This window comes from Colletotrichum destructivum, chromosome 4 (genome assembly GCF_034447905.1).
Source record: "Colletotrichum destructivum chromosome 4, complete sequence".
NCBI lineage: Eukaryota > Fungi > Ascomycota > Sordariomycetes > Glomerellales > Glomerellaceae > Colletotrichum > Colletotrichum destructivum.
Window position 1 is genome coordinate 744,239 of NC_085899.1, and position 24,140 is coordinate 768,378.

General features: G+C 54.5%; 9 protein-coding genes across 9 annotated transcripts; 6 read left to right on the forward strand and 3 right to left on the reverse strand.

The window, feature by feature from the left end:
• The first annotated feature begins 186 nt into the window (after positions 1 to 186).
• On the forward strand, positions 187 to 3,333 carry CDEST_06135 (Putative SGNH hydrolase superfamily). Its single transcript, XM_062922294.1, has 2 exons — positions 187 to 1,584; positions 1,664 to 3,333. Exons 1-2 carry the CDS (start codon positions 1,153 to 1,155, stop codon positions 3,017 to 3,019), a joined length of 1,788 nt encoding a protein of 595 aa, XP_062778345.1. The 5' UTR covers positions 187 to 1,152; the 3' UTR covers positions 3,020 to 3,333.
• Positions 3,334 to 4,474: 1,141 nt separating this feature from the next.
• On the forward strand, positions 4,475 to 5,549 carry CDEST_06136 (uncharacterized protein; the record flags this gene model as incomplete). The annotated part of the gene is made up of 2 exons (XM_062922295.1): positions 4,475 to 4,980; positions 5,084 to 5,549. 2 exons carry the CDS (start codon positions 4,475 to 4,477, stop codon positions 5,547 to 5,549), a joined length of 972 nt encoding a protein of 323 aa, XP_062778346.1.
• A 2,235-nt stretch (positions 5,550 to 7,784) lies between these two features.
• CDEST_06137 (uncharacterized protein) lies at positions 7,785 to 10,013 on the forward strand. The gene is made up of 5 exons (XM_062922296.1): positions 7,785 to 7,922; positions 8,049 to 8,295; positions 8,524 to 8,794; positions 8,899 to 9,007; positions 9,129 to 10,013. The coding sequence occupies exons 2-5, from the start codon at positions 8,234 to 8,236 to the stop codon at positions 9,722 to 9,724; spliced, it is 1,038 nt and encodes a 345-aa protein (XP_062778347.1). The 5' UTR covers positions 7,785 to 7,922; positions 8,049 to 8,233; the 3' UTR covers positions 9,725 to 10,013.
• Positions 10,014 to 11,627: 1,614 nt separating this feature from the next.
• Positions 11,628 to 12,903, forward strand: CDEST_06138 (uncharacterized protein). Its single transcript, XM_062922297.1, has 3 exons — positions 11,628 to 11,899; positions 11,981 to 12,062; positions 12,131 to 12,903. The coding sequence occupies exons 1-3, from the start codon at positions 11,713 to 11,715 to the stop codon at positions 12,240 to 12,242; spliced, it is 381 nt and encodes a 126-aa protein (XP_062778348.1). The 5' UTR covers positions 11,628 to 11,712; the 3' UTR covers positions 12,243 to 12,903.
• CDEST_06139 (Putative peptidase M35, deuterolysin, metallopeptidase, catalytic domain superfamily) lies at positions 12,301 to 14,339 on the reverse strand. The gene is made up of 4 exons (XM_062922298.1): positions 13,838 to 14,339; positions 13,481 to 13,766; positions 13,238 to 13,420; positions 12,301 to 13,172 (listed from the first exon to the last, which is right to left on the reverse strand). The coding sequence occupies exons 1-4, from the start codon at positions 14,037 to 14,039 to the stop codon at positions 12,776 to 12,778; spliced, it is 1,068 nt and encodes a 355-aa protein (XP_062778349.1). The 5' UTR covers positions 14,040 to 14,339; the 3' UTR covers positions 12,301 to 12,775.
• Positions 14,340 to 16,480: 2,141 nt separating this feature from the next.
• On the reverse strand, positions 16,481 to 17,355 carry CDEST_06140 (Putative metallopeptidase, catalytic domain superfamily, lysine-specific metallo-endopeptidase; the record flags this gene model as incomplete). Its single annotated transcript, XM_062922299.1, is given in 4 exon segments — positions 16,481 to 16,559; positions 16,620 to 16,903; positions 16,922 to 17,031; positions 17,100 to 17,355. 4 exon segments carry the CDS (start codon positions 17,353 to 17,355, stop codon positions 16,481 to 16,483), a joined length of 729 nt encoding a protein of 242 aa, XP_062778350.1.
• A 910-nt stretch (positions 17,356 to 18,265) lies between these two features.
• On the reverse strand, positions 18,266 to 20,240 carry CDEST_06141 (Putative phenazine biosynthesis PhzF). The gene is made up of 2 exons (XM_062922300.1): positions 19,308 to 20,240; positions 18,266 to 19,208 (listed from the first exon to the last, which is right to left on the reverse strand). The coding sequence occupies exons 1-2, from the start codon at positions 20,020 to 20,022 to the stop codon at positions 18,964 to 18,966; spliced, it is 960 nt and encodes a 319-aa protein (XP_062778351.1). The 5' UTR covers positions 20,023 to 20,240; the 3' UTR covers positions 18,266 to 18,963.
• A 186-nt stretch (positions 20,241 to 20,426) lies between these two features.
• Positions 20,427 to 21,111, forward strand: CDEST_06142 (Putative YjgF/YER057c/UK114 family, RutC-like superfamily protein). Its single transcript, XM_062922301.1, has 2 exons — positions 20,427 to 20,870; positions 20,941 to 21,111. The coding sequence occupies exons 1-2, from the start codon at positions 20,688 to 20,690 to the stop codon at positions 21,025 to 21,027; spliced, it is 270 nt and encodes an 89-aa protein (XP_062778352.1). The 5' UTR covers positions 20,427 to 20,687; the 3' UTR covers positions 21,028 to 21,111.
• Positions 21,112 to 21,800: 689 nt separating this feature from the next.
• Positions 21,801 to 24,066, forward strand: CDEST_06143 (Putative carboxylesterase, type B, carboxylesterase type B, carboxylesterase type B, active). The gene is made up of 3 exons (XM_062922302.1): positions 21,801 to 22,189; positions 22,259 to 22,631; positions 22,692 to 24,066. Exons 1-3 carry the CDS (start codon positions 22,076 to 22,078, stop codon positions 23,858 to 23,860), a joined length of 1,656 nt encoding a protein of 551 aa, XP_062778353.1. The 5' UTR covers positions 21,801 to 22,075; the 3' UTR covers positions 23,861 to 24,066.
• Positions 24,067 to 24,140: the final 74 nt, after the last annotated feature.

Consider the following 24,140-nt stretch of genomic DNA (forward strand, 5'->3'; position numbering starts at 1 on the left):
AGACACACACACACATACGGTAGCGCACAGTGACCGAGTTCCCACTCCTCAAACGGACTGAGCTGGGATGAACCGGGGGTCATGGATCATGGAACAGAGCATCAGACCGAGGCCGCCTTGCCGCCCCTCCCCCTCCAATCATTTGGGATGACGGCGAATGTCTCTTTTTTTTTTTTTTTGCCATCCATCGGGTTGTGACTGCGTAATACGGATACCAAACAGTACATTGGGATGCGCCCAGATCATCCAAGGCTGGGCCACATCCCGAGTTCCCTGGAATCCCGGAGGCCGGAGGTGAAGAAGGAGGAGGAGGATGTGGACAATGAGGAGATGCCCCTTATTTCTCCATCATGGGCCGTCTTGACTCTTCCTGCATGAGGGTCTGAGAGGTGCCATCGAAAGACGGCTAGCTTGTGCCCGTTTCCCCTGCTTTTACAACATATGTTTAGGTCTTTGGCTCCTCTTCTCTGGTTTCCTTCTTCCTCACTGACCTATTTTTTCTCTTTTGACTCTTTGACCTCTTTGTACCTGATCATCCCTTCGCCGTCCCATTTTCCATTAGCTTTCCCTCTTCTAGTTCTCACAAGGAGAAAAGAAACTTTTTGAGATCAACGGCCACCCCGTCTCCAACTCACTACCACACCAAGCTTCACCCTTTTTTCCCCTACCTACGTAACCCATCCCAGCCTGTCCCGTGTCGGAACCTCTTGGCAGCAAAAACAAGCAGTCGAGTGTCTTTCTGCACGTTGGCTGCCGGCTTGGCAAGGTGCACCAGCCATACGGCCACACACGATCAACTGCCTCTTTGGGAGCAACTCTCGAACTGTCCATCACACGTACAAGACGAGACGGGTTGTAAGAGAGTGTAGCCCACACCACCAGACGACGTTTTGTTTACCCTGGTGGGGAAGCAAAGAATAGGGAAAGAAAAACAAAACACAAACATACCAAACCCAAAGAGAGCGCCACGCGTCGGTCGAGTTTTCACCGCCTCGACCCAATATCCGTAACATCGTGGCGAACCAACATCGTCAACTCATACCGAAAATCATCGTCACATTTGACGACGACGACCACCACCACCACCACCACAACGACGATAGAAGCGGTGGTATTGCCTACCCCTCTTCTTCGAGACACGCATCACGCAGAATGTCCAAGGAACTCCCGCGCCACGAGAGACGGTCATCATCGCCGGCGTCCTACACCAGCGGCACCAGCAGCAGCCCCCGGAATCCCTTGGACCAGTGCGAGATGAACTTCCGGACGCTGCTCGGCTTCGTCTCGACCCGCGTCCTGCGCGGCGGCCCGCGCCTCGTCATCCAGCTCATCCTCGCCGCCTTCGCGCTCCTCGTCCTCGGCAGGTTCTTGGCCTCGCCGACGTCGTCGGATACCCTCTTCAGCTCCGGCTCGCGATGGAGCTGGTCGCCCTTTGGCGGTAGCGCCGACGACACGACGAGCGCCGTTGGCACCGGCAGACCCGGCGGCGTGAGGGTCGTCGCTTTCGGATCGCCCGACATCGCGACGCCTTCGACAAGCAAGGGAACGGGTGGCAAGGGCTGGACTGAGATGCTCTGTGAAGAGGTGCGTCTCATAGACCGACGACTCCCGTGTTCTTACGTTCCGTCCATCTGCTTGGACCGACTAACATCTTCCAACACAGCTGCGATGCTCATCTCACCACTCCTTCATCCCCTCCATCAGCCTCCCCGCTCAGGCCATGACCTCCAACGAGCACTACCGACACACCATCGCCAAGGTCACCGCCGACAATGAGCAGCCCAAGGCGCCGGGCTACAACTACGACTTCCTCCTCGAGCAGTTCCCCCTCTCCGACACCATCGCCGACCTCAAGGCCCAGGTCGACGACTTTCTCGCCCAGCCCCAGCCCCGCGACCTGCCCCGCGAGACCGTCTGGGTCTTCACCTTTGGCACCTGGGACGTCTGGGCCCTCGCCTCGCTGCCGCGCGAGCTGGGCCAGGGCCTCGTCGACGCCGCCGTCGCCGCCCTGTTCGCACAGGTCGAGCGCGTCTACCAGGCCTCCCTCGACGCCGAGTCCGCCGCCTTCTCCGACTTCTGGGCCTACCAGGACGCCTCGCTCATCGAGAAGCTCAACGCCGTGGAGGACGAGGGCCGGGGCGAGGTGGACCCGCGCGAGGTTGAGAACTTCCGCCTCATCGTGCCCGAGCTGCTCGACGTTTCATTGACGCCCGGGTGGCACGCCCGTCGCCCCGCGCCGCCGAGCCCGCACACCAAGGCCGAGCAGATGACCAACGCGGCGCACCTCACGGCGAGATGGAACTCCGAGGTCAAGGGCCGTATGGACATGTGGATGAGCACGGCGGATCCGCGAGCGGAGGACGGCGAGGAGAAGGGCAAGTTCGGCTACGTACCCGCGAGTGAGAACACCAACGCCGCCGCCGGCTCGCGCCTCATTCGCACCCGCGCCGAGCAGGGTCTCAAACCCCCCGCCGAGGGCGAGGCGCTGAGCGTGCCGTTCCCGCGCCGCGTCGGCGCGCAGGTCGACGGCGCGACCTTCGTCCGCGAGGCCATCGTCGAGCGGCAGATGCGCGACCACGGGCTGACGGACCACATGGGTCGCGGCAACCGGACCGACGGCGGCGGCGGCGGCGGCGGCGAGGAGGAGCAGCAGGGCGGCAGCGTCTTCTTCGCCGAGACGTGGACCCCGTGCATCTGGGCCAGGACGTCCGAGACGCCCGACGTCGACGGCGCGTACGCCGCGTGCGACAGCCCCGGCGACTACCTCTTCCACTCGCCCTTCACGCTGGGCGAGCGTGCGGTCCGCGAGACGGCGAGGATCGCGGCCGCCGAGACCCGGAGCAGGCTGGCGTTTGTGGATCCTGCTTCGGCAGACGAGGCCGAGGCGCAGGAGACGGTGGCGGAGAAGATGAAGAGACGCGAGCGCCGCGGCGAGACGAGGGGTTTTCAGCGCGTCATGCGCCCAAACCGCGCGATGCGGCTCGTCGACGCCGCGTGCCCGACCCTGGACGTCTGCTGAGGGTATCGCAAAGAGTTCCTTGCATCTTCTTGAGGGCATTTTCGACTACGAATAACATCAGGCATTGGGGAAACCGGGTGGTTTTTTCTTTTCTTTTATTTTCTTTTGTTTCGTTTCTTTCTTCCAAACATTTTCCTTCTCATGGCATCGGCGTTGGCGGGGATTCTGGGACATGAGGACATAGCATAGCACGCCATTGACGCTCCCGACACGAAGGGGACGCACAGCACTTGGAGTTTGGCGTCGAACGGATACCAGGGGGGCGGATTCACGAACCTCCCTGAACATTCATAGCAAATGAAAAGTTCATTGAGTACACACAAGATATCTGCGCATGAATTCTGTTCTGTTACGTGAAGTTGGCCAAGGAGGGACGGTGTCCCGATGCCCCGGAGATCCACTTCTCTGGTACTCGGGCCCGATGCCGTTCCTGGATGGATACCAGTCCGGGACCGCAAATGGTAACGTCGACGGCTCCATCGGATACTTGACATGGTGTCTGGATTTCTCCCCCGTAGCCCTGATGTTGCATCTCTGAGTGTACGTGGATCGGCGAGTTTGGACGGCATACGTCGTCTTCATCATACGGCGTTACTTGCATCAAGGCTTTGCAGACATGCTTTTGAATCTCTGTTGCTTACTACATGTGTCTTGTTCCTTCATTAGTGGGTTACTTCCTCCACCAGCACGCTGGTGCTTCCTTGGCCATGGTGTCCTCCCAGCCTTGATTTTCGACTGTGAAATACTGCCAGCTTACTACTCTTAGATGTCATCACAACCGATTCAATAAGTGCAGCCTGCCAGCAGAAGAACCGCTTGGTTTCATTTCTATTGAAGCTCATGCATAGGGCAGACAATGGCATTCAATACAACGCTAGAGGAAGGACGTCATCAATGACATGTTCGATGCCCGCCTCGATTGTCAGCTGGGAACTGTGCCGCAGACAGCTTCGGCCCAATACTCAATGATACAACCTCCTTCACCAAGCCCTATCGAGGACAGGCTCTTGACGGCTTTCCGAGGAGTGCTATGCATACAGCCAAGCCCGGTTTGGTCACTTGGTTCCTGGGCTAGCTCAGAATGGGCTTCCGCCAAGCCAGTTCCAAGCAAGACCACAGCAGCGTGCCGCTTAAATAGGCAGAGGCATGACGGTTGCCGGCATCCCCTCTTCGCCCGACCTGTGCCCGCCGGTGCCCGCCGAGCAATCCTTATGGATTATGCCTGGGATTGATCTGCGGTATGCTTTGGTGGTGATGTCTGGTCAAGAACCGTTCCGCTCCATTGCAGCAGAAACGTATGATGAGCCATAGGGTGCTTGCCGTTTTATGGGGTTTAAAGCTCTCATCCCCGGTCCAAACTGTCCTTTGGCATCCGTAGCCGGACATCTAGATATCTACAGCTCATTTCCCAAGAGCCAACTCCCACAAAGCACTCAGCCGGGATAAATCACCAAAATGCCCGTCACCGAGCTCTCCCAGCACCCCATCGTCAACTTGGGCCCGCTGACGACCGTCTTCACGGCGCCTGCGTCCTGCACCACCCGGCCCCCAGTCCTCTACCTCGCCATCAAAGACGGCTACCCGGACCGCGCGTCGCCCTTCGCCCCGAAGGAATGCGACCCCTACGAGCCGCTCGGCGACTGCTTCCCGTCCGGTGCCGCCCTTGACGACGCACATGCATCCGCCTCCTCGCTCGGGTTCCCCAGCGCCGGAACCATCAACTACTTCTCCCCGGCGAGCGCCTGCCCGGACTCCTACACCACGGCCGGCGTCGCCGCCAAGAACGACCGTGGCGAGATCACCAGCTCCGCCGGCGTCTTCGAGCCGCCCGTCGTCGACATCCCCGCCGGCTCCGGTTCCGAGGGCACGCCTCTGGACGGCATTATCGGGGGCAACCCCATTTTCAACGTCCTTGCCGAAGCGCTTGAAGACGGCGAGACTGCCGTCATCTGCTGTCCCGAGTAAGTTTCCTTTCTTCTAACCTCCCCCTCCCCCCCTTTGGTTCGGCTCTTGTCAGCCACCAAGCGAACGAGTGGATGTCGCTGACCAGCGTCTCGCCCACAGGGACTACACAGTTGGCGTCGCTGGCGGCTGCTTCTCCGAGGTGCCGGGCTCGGTCTACGGCGAGACGACAGCCTGCCGCGTCGCCGCCTACTCCGAGGACAACTGGATCTGGGCCAACGCCACCATCACGTACAACGACACCGTCGTCACCGGGTCCATCATATCGTACACGGCGACCAGCAACGTCCTGAGCACCACGACGGCGACGGTGCCGCCGTTCTCCGCCGACGAAAACATCTTCCAGCCCGTCGCCTCCCGGCCGGCCGTCACCTTGATCTTCAACGCCGCCGAGGCGACCACCACAGGAGACGACGCCAGCGGCAGCGGCACAGCCGCGCCGACGGAGACTGGGACGAGCGCGGCTTCCGGGTGGAGGCTGGGCACTTCTGGTGGCGGTGTCGGTGTTTTGGCGACGGCGTGGGCGGTTGCGGCCCTTGCCGGGGTTGCGCTTGCGGCGCCCTTCTGAGATGTTGATGCGGTTTTCGTGGAGGGAGGCGAGCGAGGTGAGGGTTTGACGAACGATATTCGGCAAGCCAGGGAACATGAACTCATGAGTCGAACAAAGGCAGAGAGATGATCAACAGTTACACATGGTTGAAGCAATGAGACATAATCGCGATCACAGATGCCGTGGATTTCGTATCATGGTTCCATTTCCTCTCCCCGCAAAATATAATTCTACACGGCGTCGATTAGCTCACGTTGACGAAAAACGATGCCTTTGACAACTTGGCATCTCCGTACAAACAAGCCAGGAAATAGAATGACTCGATATGGTATCGTCACTAGAAGGTTACGAAGTTCTCGGGAGTCAATCCTTCGATTGAATCCCCGGCCTCTGCATAACCAAGTATCACCCTGTATTTCCCGGACTAGCATTGTTCGACTCGAACTCCACCCTGTCTTTGAGCATGGAAGGCGATTGCCCTACTGCAATGTACGTATTGAACAACTAGTCAAAGCATATGTTCAGCGTAGAGTCATTAGTGATTCCTAAGTAAAGCCTCTATTTCGGAGGACAATCTTCGAAAACCGGCATCTTTGAGAAACGGGATTTTCAGCTAGACTAGACCGAAGAACATCAACAGGGTTTCCAGAAACATTCAGCCAGGTCTTCGCATTCGAGCTCAAGAATAATCTCTTGACGCTGCCCCAAACGTCTATCAGGCCGATTTCGTTTACTTTGCGTGCTGTGACAAGTGCACTGTACCTTGTTGCCAAAACTCTGTAAACACTGTGACATCTACGATTGCTTTGAGGGGACCACCTAATGCGTTGAACTAAAGGTAGATAGCCCTAGGGTGTTGAAATTGGTCAATTCCTCTGGCTTCAAGGTAGCGCGGGACTGGTGGTCTCCCATGCGCAACATCCCCCGTGTATCGAGGGGGGGAAAAGGCTAGACCACTAGCAGGACGACCGCAAGGACGTTTGTTGTTCGGAAAGGGACGACTTTGAGAGAGCAGAGTAGAGCAGCGCCAACGGTTCTGCTCCCCATCGACTGCTTCAGACTGTTCCTACTACCGTCTTCTCACCATCATCCATGGGGCTTCCCGGAACGCTAGACGGCCAACGGCAGAAGCGAACGTGGCTAGGAACGGCGTTGCGAGGTATTTTTTACACCCAGCCGGATGCATTGGCTCAGTGATCCAAATGTGTGGACATCAGAAGACCCCTCTCGATATTTGCCTAGGAGTCGAAGTTGGAGACCGGGGCTACACAATGCTATATCGTGTAAGCCTCGCCTGAGAGGGGGCGGTGCAAGTGCTATTCGACTTTTGCACTTGACGCGGTGTGATTTTCCATAGTACATGTAAGATGTTCTGGCGATGGAGTCGATAATTGCTACACATGATTGCACCTTGAAGGAGAAATTCATCGCTGGTAGCCAGATGCATGAACAACCAAGCGGGTGATTTTGGTCGTCATGACAAAAGAAGTAGGCCGTCCGAACCTTCACAAAAGGCCAAGAAATGTGCCAATGCTTCTCGGATCATGGGCAAGTCAGTGCTGCTCAGTAATACAGGGGACACACGAGTCCGAGCTGGTTTGACCTTCCGCTGCTGTCGTTCCCAATTGTTTCCAGAAACACTGATACAGAGTTATGGCGTGGGTGCTTCGATTCCGGCTTGGCTTCTCATCGAGGGCTCATACCGGTGGGTTCATCCATCCGGCATTGGGGGGGGACAGGACAGGATGAAACGAAGTTTGACTAGGTCGCAAAATTGACAAACAATAATAGCAACGTGCGAGACCCACCATCAATGCAGGTGAAGTCATGGCAAGGTTGGCGGGAGCTCAATATTTAGAGGCTCACTCATACAGAGGCTCATGTGAAAGGGAGGCTCATCGGACCGGCCCGTCGTTGTGGACGCATCATCGGATGGCGATGTTCACACACGACCCGACCGCCTCTGCATCGCACACTGGGCAGTGAATCACATCAACCAGAAAAGAGTCCGTCTCACTACTTTGTATGTAGCACGCACTTTGCAGGGGTTCATCATGCACTAACAAGGCCTGCGCCGCTTTGGCCGCGCGGTTCCCCCATAAAGCGAGCCAAGACGATGTGCCGATACCGCGACTCTGATTGGCCGCGACAGGCGTGAAGTGCAGCGCAAAAATTAAATTAAATGAAGAGGAGAAAATTGTTAATGCGCCTCGCCTCGCCTCACGTGTGTGTGTATGTGTTGTCGGTGTCGGCCAGCCCGAAACCGAACCCGCCAGACGCCGCTATTCGAGGCAGTGAACGAGCGAGTGAGTGGACAGGACGGTTTTCCTTGCCGTCGAAGCCGACATACGTACGTGTACGTCTCTCTCTCTCACCAAAGAAGCCTCAAGCGTAAGATTGCCCAGCGTCTATCCTCCCCCCCCCCCCTCTTCTCTCCATCGCCCCCCTCCACCCTTCCCAACTGTTCCTCTCTCCGTCCAACCAAGCAAGTGACTTAGATACAGAATATTTCAAAAGTCTTAGCCCTCTCCTCCCTCCACGCTTGAACCCGGGAGGAGCTTGGTGAACACTCTTCCCCCCCCCCCCCGCGCCAAACGGGCCGTATCTCGGCGCTCGCTCCGCCGTCACCGCTTCGCGCATATCTTCAAAACCCCCCGCCAATTGAGCCGCCTGACGCCGCTTGACGCGCTGTGGGAGTCGCAATGTCACAGCCGGGATCCGACGAGGAAGCGAAGAGAAAGCGGGACAAAGTGGGAGAGTTCCTGTACGAGCGCCAGTTTTTTTATCTGTTTCTATATCTCATCTCACGCGTCTTTTGCTTGCATGCACACACACACACACACACCCCTCCCTCCCTGCCCGCCTTACGTCTACATCTACATCCCCTTGCTCTCATCACCCCTCCTCCTCCTTCTCCTCCCTCCCTCACCCCTCATCTCTCACTCTGCCGATGTGACATGAGCAAACTCACTCACTGACTCGGACATGACAGCAAGAAGAACCTCACAAAGGGCGAGCTCGCCGTCAAACACGCCCTCGGCCTCGGCGCCACCCCCAATGTCGTCCCCGTCACCCAGCCCGTCCTCAACGGCCCGCCCCGCGTCGTCGAGGTGGGCTGGCACCCCGTTGGCGGCCTCGCCGGCAAGTGGTTCGCCGAGGAGACGGGCCTGGGCAAGATGATCACCGAGAAGATCAACAAGTATCCCGATCCCACCCAGCACTGGGCCGTGCTCGTCGGCGACTTTGCCCATCAGCTGTGGATGGTCAGTCTCATCCACCCCTCTCCCTCTCTGCCGCCCCCCCCCCCCCCCCCCCCCCCCCCGCCTCTTTCTTCCTGGTTGCGGCTCTGACTAGATACCTCAAACAGGACGAGGACTTTCACGTCATCTACACCAATGAGCGATACAAGCGCGACGAGTGGCGCACCTTCACCGTCGGTGAGACGCGCTTCAACGATGACGCGATCCGACGTGCCGGTGAGTTCTTACCACCCACCCACCAACCGCCCTTCATCACCCTTGGGCCTCAAAAATCTCAAAACTCATGAGCGCTTCTTGTCCAATTCATGTAAGCCGATCACTGACTCGGCACCACCAGGCGAATACGTGATCCAGAGCATCAGATCGCGTCAGCCGGTGTACAACCTCATCACCAACAACTGCCAGACCTACGTCCTCGAACTCCTCGACGCCGTCAAGGTCGACGGACAAAAGGATTTCGGCACCACCCTCGCCGTCTATGAGAGGCTCTTCAGCTCCGGCAAGGTCATCGATCTCTTTTCCGAGGAGCAGAAGCAGGAACAGCAGCAGCAGCAGCAGCAACAACTCCTGCTGGAAGCCCCTCCGCAGCAGTATCCCCCTCTCCCACCGTCGCCCGCCTCGCCGCACACCTACTCTCCGCCTCCTCCCGGCCAACACCCCTACCCGCCACCTTCATTCGGCCTTCCGCCGCCGCAGAACGGACCCATGCCGCCGCAGTATCAGTACGGCCTACCTCCCGCGCCCATGCCGCCACCCCCTCCCCCTCGCCCGGCCGGTCCGCCAGCTGGTCCTCGCCCGGGCACCGTCTCGCACGCGCAGCAGGTCATGAACGACAACACCACCCAGCTCGACACCCAGGAAGAGGCGAGCAAGACGCGCGGTCACAAGAAGGAGCCCAAGCGCGGATTCTTCTCTCGCTTCTCGCGTAAGTGAGCGGTCTGGCCGGAGGGGTATTTTTTCTTCCTCCCTCGTCAATGATGTTGACGTTTGTCGATCGAAAGAGAGCCGCCGCGGCATCCCCTGGACGAGCCCTCTTGCGGTTCCTGTCTTTCACATACCCCTTTTTACGGCCTAATTCACGAAGAGCCCGGGAGATCCGGGAGAAATGATACACATAGAAGCATTGGAGGGAGGCGTTTAGAGGGGCTGGCGTTAGCTAGCCTGGAAAAGAGGCCGCCATCGTACGTAGTTAGTTTGTTTAGTTAATATCAGAGGTTCGCTCATGTTTGTCGAATGTCTTGATGGTTTCTCTGGGCCTGTCCAGTGAAGAGTGCCATGAACTCGTATACATGTTTCCCTGGCAGGAAGAGGTGAACGGATGCAACAATGCCAGTACCAAATGTGGATAACCACCAGTTCAAATCCGTCCGCAGTCGTGGATCTTAAGGCTGAACCTTGTATGATATTTCAAGGCTTGCTGCACCAAAGCCGAGATACTGCTGTCAAAAGTGTAAATCGATAGCGAGAAATAATACTTTAACCATCGTGGCGACACAACATCATACTGGCAGACTTGCAGGGCTGCTTAGTCGACACTCAACTAAGTGCAGACGCTAATCTCCGACAGTGAAGTGATCTACATTCAATCGACTCGTCAGATCGTAGACACGCCAAGAAAACGTGGAAATGACACTTCCCTCAGGACGAGAACGCCACAAATAATCGGACTTCAACCCCCCCCCCACATCAGGAACATCAAGGGCATCACAGCACAGAGTTTTTTGAAGTCCGAAGGTATGAATAAGGTGTGCAAGAACCCAGGGAGAATCGCTGTAGGCGCTCTCCGCGGCGACGGAAATGTGTGCAGGCATGTGCATTTGTGCAATATTCTAGCATGGGGTTGCCTGTGTTGCTTAGTGCCCTCGAGGAAGCTTGAAAAAGAAGGGGGGAACCGGAAACATTGCATTCACAGTTCAAGACATAAGCTTAGTTAGGGTTTGTTTGGTCAGAGCTATCTGCCTTTACCTAACCCCTTACCCAGCTCAGCTGACGACGGCATTCTTCTGCCGTGAAGACGATCGAATCGCTTTGACGGGGCGCGACCATCAAACCGAGGCTGTCTAGCCTCACGGCCCAAGCGCAAGAGAGATGGCTAGCCGCATGTTCAACACCAGCTCGACCCCTTAGAGTTTCTGACAAGGTTTCGGGCTGGAAACAGGCCCTCTTCCAGACTCGCAGGGAGCAATGGCGGGCCGGTCACGAGAAGTCATTGAGGGAAACCTGGGGAGTACAGGCGAAAAGACAGACAGACGCCTGGGGTACACAGCTATCAAAACGAAAACTCTCTCGACATCCGCTTAAGCCCCGAATGCGAGAAGTAAAATACCATGAACAAAGACGCCCGATATCAAACAGCTAAGATGATCCCTCATAACAACGGGAAAAAGATGAAATACATTCTACAGAGAAAAGAGGTGTAGTAGCCTGGTGGTCTATTCTGTTCGTGGTAAATAACAGTAATCATATTATCCTGGCTAATTTGCGTACATCGTACCTGTGGTCCTTTCCCATGCAGACCTTACGGCGACCTCGGAGCTAAACAACATGGTATTTGTGATGCCGTTTGCTTGTTACATGGATACCACAGCTTCTCACTGAGTTAAAGCGGCTTACTTTAACCAACTTAAGAACTACTTTGCGATCGAGGCAGGATACCCATGAAACCATGAAACCGAACGCCAGGGTAGCTTGCGCGGGGAGGCTTCCTAGATTTCGAGATCTGGTGACTGCTTAGAGTTGTCCAATCGACGTCCGCAAGCTTCGATTCGATCCATATTGAGATAAATAGGAGGCGGGAGAGACGACTTGTGAACTTCGAATCCTGCCTCCGAATTCTCTCAAGCGTCTAAGAAGCATCGCCTATTGTCCACCCAGTCATTTTACCATACCTACTTACCTCCCGGGCTATTGCCATCAAAGTCATGATGGGTTTCATGAACCTCATCCTCAGCGTTCTGGCAGTCTATGCCGTCTCTGGTGCAGCCGCCCCGGTGGATGACGCCTCTGGTTCCGTTTTGGTTGCCCGGGCTGAAACCTCTATCGACATGTGTGACAACAGTCGCTTCAACGGAGACTGCAAGAAGCTAACCGTTACGACTGGTTCTTGCTGTACGCTATTCCTTCTAGAAACGATCATAGATCACGGCTCCTCGCGTAGGGGGACTTTCCATTTAACATGTGCCCTTGTAGACAACGTTCCCGACTCAATGGCCGGCCGCATCAGCGCGATTCGCAACAACAACAGAGATAAAACAAGTTGCACCTGGTACCGGTGAGCCTCTTCACTTTCGAATCATTCTCACAAGTTACCGAATCTATGCTGACAAGTAACGTGGACAGTGCTTCCAACTGCCGTGGTGAAACCTACACGAACCAGGACGACGGTAACCTCGGAGACGGAAACGGCCACTTCAACGATTCCATTCGCAGCCTCGAGTGCAAGAGGAAGTAACTAGCCACCAGCCGTGAGAGTTTCCTCTCTCCATCTTCTGGAGCGGTTCCTGCCGCTCACTGGATGAGAGAGGAAATGACGGCGATGAACAGCTTTCCACGTCCTTGTCGAATCAATCGAATATCGATAGTTGAGAAGGACATGTGTGAGATAATGGCACTTGCGGGAAAGAGAAGGAGATAAGCAGGTTGTTCTTTTCTCGCAGAACTGACAATGTTTCCTGGGACCCTGTTCATTCGGCTTTCAACAAGCCACACACTGTGAGCACTATGATCCAGCACTTAGTCTTGCTTTGTAGGTATACGGGTTAAATATTGCACGTAAATATGAGTGTAGGTGTGGAGGCAGTGGGTTCAATACTCCTGCAGAACAAGATGTAGTCCTCTCCGAACAAGCCCAGTGACGAGGTAGACAGCCCTTGTGAACCCACGGGAGATACCAGCCAAAGTGGTACTTCAACGGAACCTGTATGGCATCAAGCGAACCCCTCACACATCACCTCCAGACACCTTTGATACGCAGACCTCAGATATTTAGCCAGTGGTGCAGCCACCAAGACGAACGCTCTCGGCGTACATCTCGTACGTGTCCGCGTTGGCGGCGGCCTTGGTCGCCGACAGCGCCTTGGCGGCCGTCGGGCCGTAGGCCCAGTCGGTCGTGCCGTACAGGTGCGTCATCTCGTGCAGCATGCTGCCGGCCCTGTCGTAGTCGTCGCCGGAGCACTGCGGCGCGAGCTCGGGGAAGTCCCAGAAGCCGTTGTTGGGGCACGGCACGATGACGTTGGCCGAGGGGACGGTGTACAGCAGGGCGGAGCCGTCGGTGCAGTCGCTGTAGGTGTCGGTGCACGAGATCTTGGGCGAGGTGGTCTGCACGTTGGCCACGCTGTTGTAGATGGTCCGCACCTTGGCCTCGTTGGAGGTCGAGATGAACCTGGACAGAGCCGTCAACGTCAGTAAGGGAACAAACACCCTTCGGAGGTTGTTAGGGGAACGAACCAAGTGGTGAAGTAGTAGGCGGCGGTGTTGGCGGCGGTGTAAGCGGCCTTGGCCATGGAGATGGCGTCGGTGACGCTAGTCTTCAGAGCAGTAGTCTGCGAGGTGGAGCACGACGAGTACGTGATCGCGCGCTTCTGGATGCGAGACGAGACGGGCACATCGCGCTTGTACGAAATGTGCTGCCTAAACACCGTGATATTAGCCCCGGTACCGAATTTTGCGTAGGCGTTGTAAAGAACATACTTAGCAACAGAGGATTGATCGGGGGTGACGTCCACCTCGCCCGACAGGACGTCCGCGCACAGAGACAACTCCTTGATGGAAGAAGGCGTGCTGGCCCCCGTTGCGTAGCGGAAGCCCTGGATCGCAGTGACCTTGGCCTGCGAGATGCCGTGAAGCTTGTAGCTCCTGGCCGGGTTGACGGAAACCGTGATCGTTTGGCCGGCCTCGATCTTCTGGAACGAGCTGGCTGCAAGGCCTGTACGCTTGTAGTTGACGTAGATGCCCTCGAACGGAAGTGCGTTGCCCTCTGGCTCTGTTGTTAGCTAAACTGTCCGAATGCCCCTACTCCCGGCTTCATCAAGCAACTGCTCTACATACCAGCGTCAGTCACCAAAAGATCTTTGGTAGCGTGCTCACTGAACACCGTGTTGCCCCTGAAGACCGAGACAGTCTCGTTGCCCGTGTTTGTCACCGCCACGTTGACGACATGGTTGTCTGAGTCAGTAATCTGGACCGAGAGAGGGCAAGCGGCCGAGGCTGCACCGGCGAGGAGGGCGAGAGGAAGGACTTTGGCAATCATTTTTGATCGGTGGACTTGATCGGTGAACACTGACTGGAGATTCCTTCTTGTCTAGATGATCGGGGACATTCTGGACATTTTAATACTCGGTCCGGTTCATACTCCACGCTCCTGACCTTTCTTCGATGGCAAGGGCCGAGATAAGCCACGCCGGAGGAATTCCCATGACGAGAAGGTGGATTCCCAAGAGCGATTGTCACACCTGACTTTTCCATGCCTTGCAAGACGTTGAACTGATACTTTCTAGCCTTCATTTAGAAGGAGGGAAACCAGGTGCGACCAAGACTCCCAGAGGTCCTGTCGAACATTGACTCCATGGAGGAAAAGCCTCGGGAAGCCAAGCCATGTCGAGGAGGTGCTGCAGCAAGGTGGGTAGCATGCATGCTGCAGACCGTGGGTCAAATCATCAAGCAAAGAGCAGTGGCATGGCATTGGCATTGCGATCTCGGCTTGTGGGCGGGGAGGAGTGGATACTTGGGCGGGAAATCCGGCATTTGAGCCCATGTGTTGTCGTCCAGCTCTTCCCGCTAAGCTATATAGGAAGGCTGTCTGGAAATGTGACACGAAAGAGGTAGGTGACATGTGGAATAATCAGGGGTCGGGGCTCCATCCCCAGTAGCCAGGGTCACTTAAGAATATCAAGCAATGTGGTGTCGTATTGGAGATCGGCAGCAATGTCTGTTATCGGCGGTCTCAAATCGAACGCAACCTCCCCTGTCCCATTTGCGGATACTCCCAAGTGTGCAAACGGGAATGATGACACCCACGATAGTAGTGAGCATGAGATGGACGGAAATATCGTCTACTTTGATGTGAGAATCATGAGACCCAGGAGCTACAGAGCGTCCGCATGATTTTCTTGATGAGCATGCCCATGTGGGTGAAGAGAGACTGTACATCTCTTTGGGCGCAACGCCTTGCCAGCCGAGGCCGGAGCCGGCCGCGTCTAGATTTACAGGGTGCACAACAACGGGCGAAAGGGAAGGGGGGAGGTTCACTCAGTGCGATAAATCTCAAAACCTAATACTCTTTCCAGATATGTTCCTTACTCGACATAAGCTATCCTACGTTTGCGTCTTCCAAGCAAGTTCTCCTTGTCGAGAGTTCATTCGTGAGGACCCTGTAATATCAGACCGCTAGACCCATTGCAGGTGTTGTTTTCTCAGGCGTTCTCGTGTTCATTCTTGGATAACTGCCGTCGAAGAGAATTCAACTTGCAAAAAACAAGAAAGATGCTTCAATCAGGACCAACCTGGCCAGACATTTGAGTGATGTTCAATCTAGGTTCGGCTCTCGCAAAGTGGATCGACGGTTGTCAACATCGCCAAGAGACGCCAAGAGAAGCCGAGAGTCTTGGCTGGCGGTAGCCGCATGAACCCCTAGTTATCCTGGCCATGTGTTGGTTGGAATGTCTGAGGCCGTCATTCTTGAACGATAATAGATCAGCTGTCAGCCCGTTGACTTTGAAGGAAGCATGGGGGTGCCAGGAATATCCCGACTCCAAACGCAAAGCCAACAATGCTGATGCCGCGCTCTCAGCAGCCAATCACCGAAATGAACATCTGCTGGAAAGACTTGGGATATGCCGCGCAAACAACGCAGGTTTCTTCCGTCCTTTCTCTCTCTACTCATCACTAAAAATGCATGCCCTGCCGTCATCTCGCAGCACCTCAGGCTTAAGTAGTTCTTGTGAAAGACAATTCTTAATGTCTTGCAACAAAATCTAAGAGTTCATTGTGATGGAAGACAGCGTCACCAGGAGAGGTTTCAGATCGTGCGAGAACCGAAGGCAGAGCGCACATTTAAACCCCAATACTCAAGGAAAGTAATTTGTTTATAGCTAGGGTTTTCAAAATCGTAACGAGTCCGAGAAGGCTATAGACGGACAAAAGAAATTAAGACAGCCAATCGAATGAAAGGAACCCTTGTAGGCATTGCATACCTCCAAGTTGTATGTAGCTCTAAACTTTCCTCTTTTTCTACGGAATTTCACCTATTTATTGAGCTAATTGCTGAGTTAATGAAAATGCTTCCAACCTATTGGCAAGTGAAGGTATTTGCAGAGATGATCTTTTGTGTCAGGGATACAGACCTAATAGAAAAGGATCCAAGGTCATAGTAGTTCCGCAAGAGACCAGTCAGCCAACAACTCCGATTGAGACCACATCCTTTAAGTTTCGCGCTGGATCATTTTTCCTCAGGAAGACACACTGTTGACCCATCTTGTCGATAGGTTCTGGATATAGGGTGGCACCCTGTCCAACCTCATCGATCGAGAGCTATCTATCACCGATCTAAGCTCCACCGTACCGGACCTTCCAGCAGCACAGCCCAGAAGCTTCCGCTCGCCCTTTCTTGCCAACGCTATTCTTGCCGTGGCTTCTGTTCATGGCCAGATATCCAACCAGCTTGTTGATTTGTACTCTCTTGATGTCCCAAAACTATACAGCCGAGTCTAACGCAAAAAACGCGTAGTTCTGGGCGTTTTTAACCTTTTCACTATCGCTTAGCCCCTTGCACCTAAGAATCGTCTGCAATTAGTATCTTGGGGTCTTTGTTACTTTAGCTAAGTTTACTTACTCTGAGACCGAATAGCCTATATCACCAGAGTACTCGGCTGGGGTTACAATGGCATTAGCATGCTGCATCTCATGTAGCAGCACTAGCCCCTTCGATGGCGAGTATCTCCCTCTTCGCCAGTCTGACAGCATTTTGGAGTGGGTAACCAGCGAGAAGAATGAAGGGCAGATGTAGAGAGCATTGACCCGAGCGTCTAAGTTTTCGGCATTGACAAGACCTGCTGGCTCGCCCCTACTGCACGGGCTCAGCCAATCACTTGACGAGGGACAAGCAAACACAAGAGCCTCAGGGTCTGGTCATACATCCTCAAAATATCTTATTGCTCGATCCCTGGGTTCTCGAAGCTCTGAAATGACGGATCGATAATGGTGGTCCCTGATCGTCTGGCGCTTTACCTCATAAGCATTTTCGTCTACGCCGTAGTTAGCTCAAGACCCGGGAGTCTGACGTGCTGCGAGGATATCATTATAATCTACTCACGACCAAACCACTGCAAATAGGATAAAGATTCTACTCCGTTGTCGTCCAAGGCGGCGATGGCTGCGGATGCCATAGACTTGGCACGTTGTATCGCACCATTGATTGTTTTAACCTGCGAAGAGGAGCATGGCCAAAAGCTTCCCGAGCCTAGTCGATAAGAACGTGATAGGTCTCGGGGTGTCAGTGGCTCCGAAAAGCTGAGAGTGGCGATTGCGGGCCAAATGTTTGAAATGAGAAGACCGACCACAATTTTCATTCTCACCGGTGAAAGCAGACACACCACGAATGCGTCTTGAGGACTTAAATCTTGTTGAACTCGTATTTCGTAGACAAACAGTCAGGCTTACAAGTTGGAAGGGAAACCGTAGGGAGTTCTCTTCTTGATTAAATAGGTAAATACGCTATTCTAATGTCAACCTGTTTAAGCCATCTCTTTTCAGGCAAGGAGAGTAGTGTAACCATTAACATCAGTTTGTTAACCACTAGGATATTCCCTGTCATTGGAAGGGTTAGACTGATTACGCTCCTTCTTGTACGATGTAGTAGCCGGATCACTAATCTGATCTGAATAGAAACCAAAACGCAGAACGCCGCCTAACCCCCTCAGATGCAGCTTGTTAACAGACCCACTCTTCTCAACGCCCTGCTTTGTAAAGCAAAGAACACAGTGTAACTGCAACTCTTTTTTCCTTTCATATTTAGATAGACACTACAGGAACCTTCAGCGCAGGCAAGTTTGCCAGAGGCTAAAATACTCTACAGAATCCGTTCTGTGTTAGTCTGTATCTGGCTGCTACCCTGCACGTGTTGTCGAGCTGCGTTTGAGGGAATATGTAAGCTTGATAGTTCCGTAGTCTCTCGGACATGCCGTGCCGCCCACTTGATCCAAACGGTCTAAAATGACAGCGCATAACCCGAACAACTCGGATGTGACGTGTATTTCGACCCGTCGCCCCATTTCAAGGTCATAGCGACGAGGAATAATGTCGCAGGGCGAGAAAGGCTCTGAAGGCCGCAATTACGAGCAAAGGGATGGAAAGAACCCTTATTACCTTGAGATGACGACTAGTCTTGAAAACTTTTGCTTCCTGGGTGAATTTCTATGTAGAGGAGAATACCAACGAACATAGTGATTTATTTGGGCGGAGGTTGCTACCCAAGCGGGAGCTCAAACGTGCTGCAGCGGCGGACCCTCACGGTGATTTGCCTGAGGTAGTGACTGTTACGGAGGTTTATGTACTATAGTCCACTCGTACTCGACGGCGCAAAGAATCCAATCGTGCCGGTCATAGCCGTACGAGTTTACAGAATATTAGGTGCCATTTTGCCTTTCTGTTCCCATGAAACCCTCTTGATGGCCCTGGTCAGCCGTGACATGGCAGCTCAAAGAGATTCATATACTTAGACAGAAACCATGTGTTTGCTTTAAGGACTTAATGAGAGCCCAATAAGATAAGAAACGAGCCGCCGGATTCCGTTCCCCTTCGTTCCACCATCTCTGCTACGTGGTGATGCTGCTGGAAGGCTTGGCTTCAGCTCAACATGATGTTGCTACCCCAAGTCATCGACCAACTTGCCCGTCAACGGACGTTGTGGTGTGTCGTCCACGCCCTGCTTAGAAATCCCATCAATGGGGGGGGGGGGACCCCGGACCCCACTATCTGATCTCTGTCTTCCAAAGGGCGTGGCTCCATTGTTTTACGATGACAACCTTGGCGTCCTGGTCTAAGTTACGAGACAACCAGCAATTTAAGGCATCGGCATTTCCTTGCTTCGGTTAGGATCGGTGATGGCGTGCATTCATGCTCGGAGCCTAGGCCTACGTCTCATCGGCCCTCCCCCTTGGAACTGTGACACCCGCAGGCTACAAAGGTGGTATCTCAAGGGTCCCCTTCATGATCTTCCTCGCTGTGCCCCCAAGATAGAGCTCCTTGACCGATCTTTTTCCCTTTTCGTCGACATCGACTTTAACAGTGACGAAGATGTCACTCTGCCGTCCCATCTCGACACCTTGCGTCAGTTCGTACTTCAACTCCAGCTCTTCAAACTTGTGAAGAGCAAGGTAGCTTGTCAGCGCGCAGGCTGCGGCGCCTGTTGCAGAATCTTCGACTAGAGATAAGGGCACACCATCATCAGCAGCTTTTTCCCTCAAGAGAGAAGGGAACTTGTTTTGAGTGGACGCCGAGTTTGCAAGTGGGAGATACGTACAGCTGGAAGCGATCATGCGCGTTCGAATCTTGACGTTCCTGACGGAGCCCGAGGTAGTCGACTCGGTTATAACATAGTACGACCTCGCCATGAATGAGTTGCTCCAGGTGGGGCCGAGGAGCTCCAGGGCGTTGAACTCGAAGGACCCAACGAAGACACGGGACAGCTGTTCCAGCGAAGGCAAGCCGACGAGGGCGAAGGCGATGCCGTGCACGGGGCTGAAGATGGGCGCGCCGAGTTCCGCTTCCCTGATTTCGGGAGAGGGGTGAAGCCCTGTGCGAGACTCGGCGTTGAGACTTGCGATGGTTTTGGCATGAAGGCACGTATTGTGCGGGACCAAAACGCTCACAAATTGGTCCTGACCGGTGGTGATGGGGACAGGACCGGCTTTTGTGACGATCTTCGAAATTCCCTTGGACTGGAGGTAAGAGGCTGTGCCGACGGTAGGGTGGCCGCCGAAAGGGATCTCTACCGAGGTCATGAATATGTCGATGCGGCGTGTCTGGGGCTCCGGGTCGTCCTTGGGGTCTACATCGTGGACGAAGACGGTTTCCGAGAGGTTGAACTCTCGGGCGATGGCCTGTTTCTGCTCCTGGGTGAGAGCGGGGGATGCTGCCGTGGGAGGAGGGAGATGCACAATGGCCAGCGGGTTGCCCTTGTAGGGAGTCTTGGTGAAGACGTCAAGGGTGACAAAGTCGAGTTGAGTGATCGTCATGGCGGATGCGATATCGTGGCTTGGGAACAGAGTAAAGACCAGACGTGACTATGAGCACTCTGTGGCTAGAATCAAGGGAGGGAGGCGTCCTTGATAATAAAGTATCAGCAACAACGGTGCTCATGAACATGTCATCATGCAGTGCTTCTTTGGCTAGTGGGATCCAACGCAGCCCGGCGAGACAATTCGTGGACAGACAAGCCCGTTGATGACATATGTCAATTGAAAAACAGAAGAACAGTTGATGCGCTGACAAATTGAACGACGAAACTCCACATCCTCAACCCCGTCAACGGCGGGTAGCGTCGGCCGGCATTTGTGGGCTTGATTCGGTCAAACATATGTTTACACAGATCTTTGGACGCTCCTTTTTTTTGGGATTCTTCTCTCACAGTAGCTAGCAATCGTCACCCCCCGCATTGCAATATACGGCTGCAGAGATTTTGCATTCAACAACATCGCAATGGCCCACTCGCGCGTCGCCGTCACCTCGGACAAGGCCCCGAAGGCCTTACACCTTCTTATCTCAAGCCATTGCGTCGGGAGGCCACATCTTCTCCTCGGGCCAGGTTGGCACTGAGCCGGCGACGAGCGGCGACCTTGCCGAAGGCACGGCACCATTCAAGACCGAACTATGAGCATTGCACAGACGCAGGGGTGGGACAATGAGAAGAGACCATGCTGACGGGAAATGGCAGAAACGTATTCTGACGAACATCCAGGCGGTCTTAGGCGCGGCCGGGGCGACTCTGGGGGATGCCGTGAAAGTCAACATCTACTTGGCTGATATGTCGCAGTTCGCCGCGGTGAACGCTGTCTACGAGACCTTTTTCCAAAGCCCAAGACCAGTAAGTATCCCGACCATGATTGCGGAGCAAACAAACATTTCTCTTCGTGATAACTGACCAGCCGCCGCAGGCCCGGACGTGCGTCAGCTTCAAGGGCCTGCCCTATGGGACTGACGTTGAAATGGAGTGCGTTGCCAACGCGGTGGCGAAGGCCTGAGAAGACTTTGAGAAAGACTATAGATAGACACTCGGCGAGGAAATCCCACTCGGTCGATGTTTTACTGAGTGCTAATGGTTGCCCTTGTGATAAATTATAACAGTCTTTATTGTTATTACAATGTCGAGTTGAAGAAACATTTTAGACATCTGCAGGTCTATGTTTTTGCCAGCGCAGGATCGTCAACAGTTTGACGCATTCAATGTTCACTGTGGCTCAGTGACCGAGGACATCTCACTCCTGTGGTGGTGAGAATGAACAGAGAGAGGCCCTCTGACCCTCTTCGCCAGGACCTGTCGTCCTTCTTAGCACACCACTCATCTCAACCAAACGTGAAACAGGATGATTGACAAGGGGAACATACCCAATCAAGGATGCATATGGTCGGTGTCGTTCACGCCCTGCTTATCAATCCTTTCGTCAACAAGGGGGAGCGATGCCATAGGGTTTGGAACCGCGCATGCAAAACGAAGCACGCATATCCGTCCACCTTTCCTTACCCCCACATAGAACCACCACCGCATTAGGATGATCCAGCCAACGGTACCCGCACAGTTAAACCGCCGTTAATCCCTGCTGGCGTGGGTCTCTCTCTCTCTGCGTTGGCCAATCGCTTAATTTACGTATCAGTCATTGCGTACCTGGGGAAGCCTTCAGCTCAACAGGGGCCGGCCATGCTGAACTTGCTTCGTGCGGCGGAGAGCCAAATCATGGGCACCTTCGTCATTGTGAACCTCTCTTGACTGATCCACAGGTGTCCATTCCAGGAGAAATCTTGATCGCCCAAGATAGTTATGGCAGTGCACCAGCTCCATCGCCTTCTTCGCCTCATGGTGTCGCGGAAGGAGAAGAGGGTCTGTCCAAGACGACAGCCGGATGGATACGAGCGAGCCTACGGACCGAAGAATTACGGAAATGTATTGTCGTCTACCGGCGCTCAACGCCAAGTAGGCCCAGCCCACACGATTGTATATAAGAGACGGCGTTTTCGTACTCAAATGTGGCAACCCAATCGTTTCATTCGCCAACTTCGAAAGACTATTTGACCATGCGCAACGTTTTGCTGCTCGGGGTTGTACCCTCGATCTTCTCCGGTGGACTGGCTGCGTCTCTTCCCGTGGTCGACCTTGGATATGAGCTGTACCAGGCCACTGGTTTCAACGTAAGTACGAACAAGAAGCCTTGTCTCTAGAAGTTCCTTAACCTTATGTGCATGTGTGTGCTTGTGTAGGAAGCTGGAGGCTACTACAACTTCTCCAACATCCGCTATGCCTCGCCGCCCGTGGGGGAGCTGCGCTTTCGAGCGCCGGTGCCGCCCGCTACGAACCGGTCCGCTGTTCGCGACGGGCTTGATTTCCGCATCTGCCCTCAGGCACAGCCACTCTGGATGACGACCTCGGTAGAATGGCTCTTCCCGTATCTCACCAAGGGGGTTTTGCCCAACGTTACGGGTCCAGCGGCTGTACCAACCGCGGATGGCAGTTCTCCGGCACTGGCACGCGACAACCGAGAGAATGAGGATTGTCTCTTTCTGGACGTGCTAGTTCCCAAGAGAGTGTTTGAAAAGTCGGACCAGAAGGCTCCTGTGTTGGTCGAAATACATGGTGCGGTCTCGCCAAAGCTGTTTGTCAACCATCAACCGAGCTAGGCTAACTGGTGCCCAGGTGGTGGCTATGCCCTTGGCTCCAAGTCCGAATCGGAACCGCGTGGGCTCCTGCGCCGTAGCACTGATTTCACAGAAGATGGAATCGTCTACGTCCGGATGAACTACCGACTCGGCGCTTTCGGCTTCCTCTCAGGCCCGACATTTTCAAAGGATGGAACAGCAAACGCCGGGTTGCTCGACCAGAGGATGGCCCTTGAATGGGTGCAGGATAACATCCATCTCTTCGGGGGGGACAAAGATCGAGTCACGGTTTTCGGAGGATCTGCTGGAGCCGGGTCGATTATCCACCAGGTCACAGCTTTTGGCGGCGAACAGCACAAGCGTCTTTTTCAGAGGGCCATCCCGCAGTCTCCAGGCTGGATACCTATGCCGTCTGCGTTGGGACAGGAGCGAAGCTTCAAGGAGTTTTTGGAAGCCGCAAACGTTAGCAGCATCTCAGAGGCGCGAACCCTCACTTCTGCGCAGCTCATCCAGGCCAACGATCTTCGCGTTTCTCTTGCCACACCAGGGACGTTCGAATTCGGCCCTACGGTCGACGGCCAGCTGGTCCGCGACGACCCACGGGCACTACTCGATAAAGGCCGTTTTGACAAATCCATCGACGTCCTGTTTGGGCACAACCCTAACGAAGGACTCGGGTTTCATTCCCCAGTCACCAACAGTGCCGAGTATCTTGAAGGGCTGCAAGCACTCCTCCCGCATGCCGACGACTCTGTCATTCGCTATCTATCTGATACACTTTACCCGCCTAGATTCAACTCTTCACTGTATCCGGATCAGATGCGGCGGATGGGTCTGACGGTTACCGAAGCCACCTTCACATGCGCTGCTTCTGCACTTGGTCGAGCGTTTGCCAAAGCCGATGCAAACGCATACGGCTACATCTTGGAGACCTCCTTTGGCCTTCATGGAACTGACGCGCCCTTCATCTACTTTTATCCCGAGACCTCCACTGTCAATGAGACCATGGCCTCCACGCTCCAGGACTACATGCTCAGCTTTGTCGTCAACGGGGTTCCCGACAGCGCCACGGGTAGGTTGGGGCGGATGGTGCCGTATGGCCAGGATGGAAAGGTTGTACGCATCACCGCGGACGGAATTCTGCAAGGAATTGATCCCGCGGCCAACGCAAGGTGTGAGTGGTGGCAGCTTGGATTGTATCGGTAGATGTCAGCTTTACGTCTGATTATCAAACTTTCGGACCACCCCAGTTTCAAGACGAAGAACAAACGCGTCCCTCAGACTCCTACTCTAAACATCCAATTCTGTTCTATTTTTACATAGGTTTCCATTACATAGAACGATTTCCTCAGCAGGAGAACTTCACAATCAGATACTCAGATAGTGTGAAGATGACGTAGATTGGGGCGTTTTCAGACAATGGCGGTTAGATCAAGCGGCATAATCATCGTGTTATTGTTTGCAAACGCACTGTTGAAGAAGCGAA